The following is a 4,387-nucleotide window of genomic DNA, read 5'->3' on the forward strand; positions in this document are numbered from 1 at the left end:
GGTGAGGGAAGGTGAGGGAAGGTGAGGGAAGGTGAGGGAAGGTGAGGCAAGGTGAGGCAAGGTGAGGCACGGTGAGGCGAGGTGAGGCACGGTGAGGCGAGGTGAGGCGAGGTGAGGCACGGGCCGGCGAGCAGAGGAGGTTAATGCCCAGTGCTCAGCTGTAAAAGGGAGCAATGATGGGCTGGGCAGGGGCGAGGGAAAGGTTTTTGTTCTGTTTTACTAACCACGAGGAATACATGCAGACACGGATGCGGGCATGGCGCTCTGATGGGCCAGGAGGGGCCCTTTTGCAGAGACCAGAGGAAGAGGAGAGAGGCCATGATGTGGAGGGCTCATGACACAGAAAGGGAGAGGGGAGAGACCTTGGGAGACCAAAGTGAGAGGCAAGCTTCCCTTTCGGGAAGGAGACCCATCAACCCTGCCATGAAATCTGTCTTGGGCCCAGGGGCTGACCTTCTGCTCAAGTCAGCGGGTCTCCCTGGGGTCCGTGCACTCTTTGACCAGCTGGCCCACCCGGGGGTTTCCTCTCACCTTCCAGTTTAACGAATCATCTTTCATTAGTTGGCAGAAACACTGCAAGGCTTTCTCTTGGAAGGCGCTGTTTTCATAGCGCTCAGTGCCAAAATCTCCCCGTTTCGCCGCTTCCAGGGAGTTCAGCTGAAGGAAGAGGATCAGGTCTGGCTTGGGGAGCCCCACGTCTGGCTGCTTACACCAGTCTATGGAAAAATTCTGACAAGAAGGGGAAACAAGCAACAAAGAGGCCCAGAGATCAGAGCAGAGGCAGAGGGGCCCCGTTCTTCTAATCCAAAGGAAAATGGGAAAGGGGAGCAGGGATTCCCAAGGGGTCCACGGAGTGGCAGTTACTGGGAGGAGGTCACACTTCTTCTACAAGACTGACGGAGCAAGACCTCCACCAAACAGACACAGAGAGACCTCCTTGACCCCTGACTCTTTTAACAGTGATGGCATTCAGCCATTCCAGGCCTGTGTGAGGAACACCGCCCTCCATCCAGGACCTGGTGATCTGGCAACCGGTCAAGGCAAGGAAAACAGAGAAACTAAGCATCATGACAAAGGCTTAACCCCTTGGTAAAAGGAGGCCTGGTCTAAACTTGAGGATTCATACAGAAAATATTCTAACAGTCAAAATGATAAACTATTGAAAGGAATATGCCAAAGATCATCAACCGCTGAAGTTTTATTATTTTTGTGACATCAGTTTTTTTTTTAAATGTCAATACCGAGGAAGCCACTTAGCCTCTCTTTCCTATAATCAAAGAGGCAGATAGCAAAGGTGCCTTCCCACATTTTGGCCACGTTTCTCCTCTTGCCCAGACATCCTCAGGGGCTGCCCATGGAGGACAATTTAAGCACGTGGCCTGGTACTCAAGGCCCACCACCCTCAGAAGCAGCCTACTCTCGCAGCTACCCCTCCAAACTCCCACTTCTAGACTCCATACCACTGCCTCCGGGGCCTCCTTGCACTCCACATGTGCCCAGCATCCTCAGCCCCTGGGCTCACACTTGTCCCTGAGTCTGGAAGGCCCTCCCCCTTCCCTTTCTGCCTGGTAAACCCCTCCCCACCCGTCAGACTAGAATCCAAAAGCCAAGTCCTCTGGGGAGCCTTTCCTGGTTGTCCACCTTGGGGACCAGCTTCACCCTCAGGCCTCACACGGCCCCTTATTCCTTCTCTCTCTAGGGTATTGATCATGTCGTCTGGTCTACATTGACTGGCATCTTATCCCTTGACTACAGCAGAAACTACTCAGGGGCAGGGGCCGTGTCTCATCTAAGCTTTGTGAGTTCCTCAGTTCCTCAAAGTGTTCAGGCTTAATTAAGGGTCACTGTTGTTCTGTTACAAGGTGAAGGCAGACAAGCTTTGATCACTCACCTCTTTGGCACTTGTAAAGGCTACACCAGAGAAGGCATACCTGTCTACTACCAGGGTGATGCCTTGACTCAACTTTTCTTTAATCAGTGGTCTAGATAACAAAGAAAGAAAAAAAGGATTATTCTCTATTCCAAATGCCCTCAAAATTCTTTAAATTTTGTCTGATGCCCAGAGGAGGGCCTTCAGAGAGGTAGGGCAATCCCAAGGGGAGAACATGAGACAACAGGGTCAAGAATGGCCAGGAGAGGGACGGGGTGTGTGGGTGCTGTGATGAGTGTTGGGTCAGGGCAGACCAACCCCACCGAAATCACAGACCCTCTGAAGTGCCCACATTCAGGACTGATACGCAGAAGAGCACACAAGCTTTACTGAAACTGTAAGGCCTGAATGTACACAGCGAATGCAGTCTTGGAATTGAAGCCACAATAGATTAAGGCCCAACCAGGCACAGACTAGGTAGGCCCAACACACTACAGTGGGCTGAGACTTTGCCAAAGGAAAGCTCTCTGTGAACAGAAGCGGAGAGAAACCACCCCAAGAGACTTAGAAAGCTTGGAAAGCGCAAAATAAAAAGGTGTGGGTGAAAAGTGCTCTAGAACCCTGGAGGAGGAGGAAGAAGAGGAAAGAACAAGGACGTCCTTTTGTTTGCTCTGAACAGGACTGTTCATCTGGCAGGTAAGTCGAGGGGAGAAGCTGACAGTGAAACATCAATCTGAGAGCAGCAGGTCCAGAGGGGCAGGAGGACGCAGCTGGGCACCCCCAGCTTCCCAGGAGGAAGCCCGGGGAGCGGGGGTTAAGGGGAGGTGCCCAGCATGGTACACGCTGAATACCGTCACTGGAAAAGGGACACTGCTGAGCCAAAGATGCACTGACCACAATGACCTTTCAGGGAAAAACAGGCTGTTCGCTGCACAGCGGAAACGAAACGACGGCCGGTTACATCTCTTTTCTAGGAAGCTACAAACAATAGAAGCCCAACCTCTAAATCAAGTTACATGGAACAGGTCAGGCTGTGGCTTTGATTTTAGCCAGACAAGTTCCCCCATCTCTCTTTGACCTGACCTAAGGATTCATGTAAAGCCGATATTCCCTAAAAATGAAGCCTGGGAGGGAAGGGTATTTAAGAGGACCAAGGCGAGTCTGGCAGAGCGCTCCTGACATCTTTGCCTTACACCTGTTCCCAGCGGTTTGCAGAAAAAAGGAGATGCACTGTGTGATCCTCCATGTTGCTCTTCTTCTCCAGGTAAGAGCTCAGCAGCTTGCCAATTTCTGTGGATCTCTCTGCAAAGAAAAGAATTAGGGATAAGATGAGTTTAGCCCAAGGAAATACTGCAGGCTGAACTTTCTGCACAGAACCAAAGCTCTGCCTACTAAGGGGCATTTCTCAAATAGCACCCAATTGAAGACCAGCAAAATAATGGCATATAAGCTATGAGAAGCACAAGAGAGACGGATGCAAATTAAAATGGTTTAAATCAATCATCAAAAGAGCTGACTGAAATTTCAATAATTATGACATGAATCATACTCTCAATGAGTACATATTTATTGAGTGCCTTGCAAAATGCTAGACATTGAAAAGAAATACAAGTCCTGATGTTTCATTACAGAATCTTCCATTCTACTTGGGGACACAACACAAACACACACACACACACACACACACACACACACACACACAGAGCAAGACACTTGATTAGGTGCTAAAAATGAATGGTACAAACAAATTTTATACAACTTGTAATGGCCAAGCCTGGCCCCATTGAAGTAATATGAGAAGACACCTTCTCCAGTTTCTTTGTCTGCAAAATCAGATTGTTTCATAACGTCGATTAGTTTTGCAAGACATTTTTTGGGGGTACTTTATTATAAGGGACAGCTCTCTAGGAAGGAGTGGTGGGGTGGGCGGGATAGAGTGGGAAACACTTGTGATGTAAAAACAAAAAAAGGCCATAAAAGTAAGTGATAGAGAAATCCACAGATTTCCAGATCTATGTGGACCATAAATAGGGGAGAGTCCCACGGAATACACAAAGGGTCAAGTCCTTTATCCAGTTCTCTTTCCAATCCACTTAAGTATTTGTGGACAGTGGTGAAATGATAAGATCCCTATGTGTGGAAGCTCAGCCTGACAGGTGTGGATGCATCAAAAGCAGGCGGCTGTTAAGAGGCTGCCGTAGTCACCCGAGCAGGAATGGAGAGCCTTTGCTAAGAGAGCAACAATGAGAACAGAGTTAGCTTAGAAGTGAAATTCTCAGGCCTTCTTAACTGTCTGAATGTTGAAGGCGAAGGAGAGGGAAAGATAACACCAAGGGAGCATAGCAAGGGAGGCTAAGTGCCTGGTGGTCCTGCTGAAATACTTAATGGTGGGCAGGCATGAGGCAGGAGGAAGTCTTTGACAATGTAGAAGGCAACCACCTTTCAACCAAAGTGAGAATTAAAGACAAAGACACACACACACACACACACACACACACACACACACACACACACACA

At 49.1% G+C, this 4,387-nt stretch overlaps 1 protein-coding gene across 1 annotated transcript in view; it reads right to left on the bottom strand.

The window, feature by feature from the left end:
• The window catches only part of DTYMK (deoxythymidylate kinase), an 8,581-nt gene that overhangs the window by 2,259 nt on the left and 1,935 nt on the right, over positions 1-4,387 (bottom strand). Inside the window, exons 2-4 of the mRNA XM_027875926.1 lie at positions 3,064-3,172; positions 1,892-1,982; positions 532-729 (exon numbers count right to left, since the gene is read on the bottom strand). Of these exons, the coding sequence (XP_027731727.1) occupies positions 532-729; positions 1,892-1,982; positions 3,064-3,172 (398 nt within the window). The remainder of the gene's footprint in view (positions 1-531; positions 730-1,891; positions 1,983-3,063; positions 3,173-4,387) is intronic.

Source organism: Vombatus ursinus, unplaced genomic scaffold (genome assembly GCF_900497805.2).
Source record: "Vombatus ursinus unplaced genomic scaffold, bare-nosed wombat genome assembly UNPS02014810.1, whole genome shotgun sequence".
Lineage (NCBI taxonomy): Eukaryota > Metazoa > Chordata > Mammalia > Diprotodontia > Vombatidae > Vombatus > Vombatus ursinus.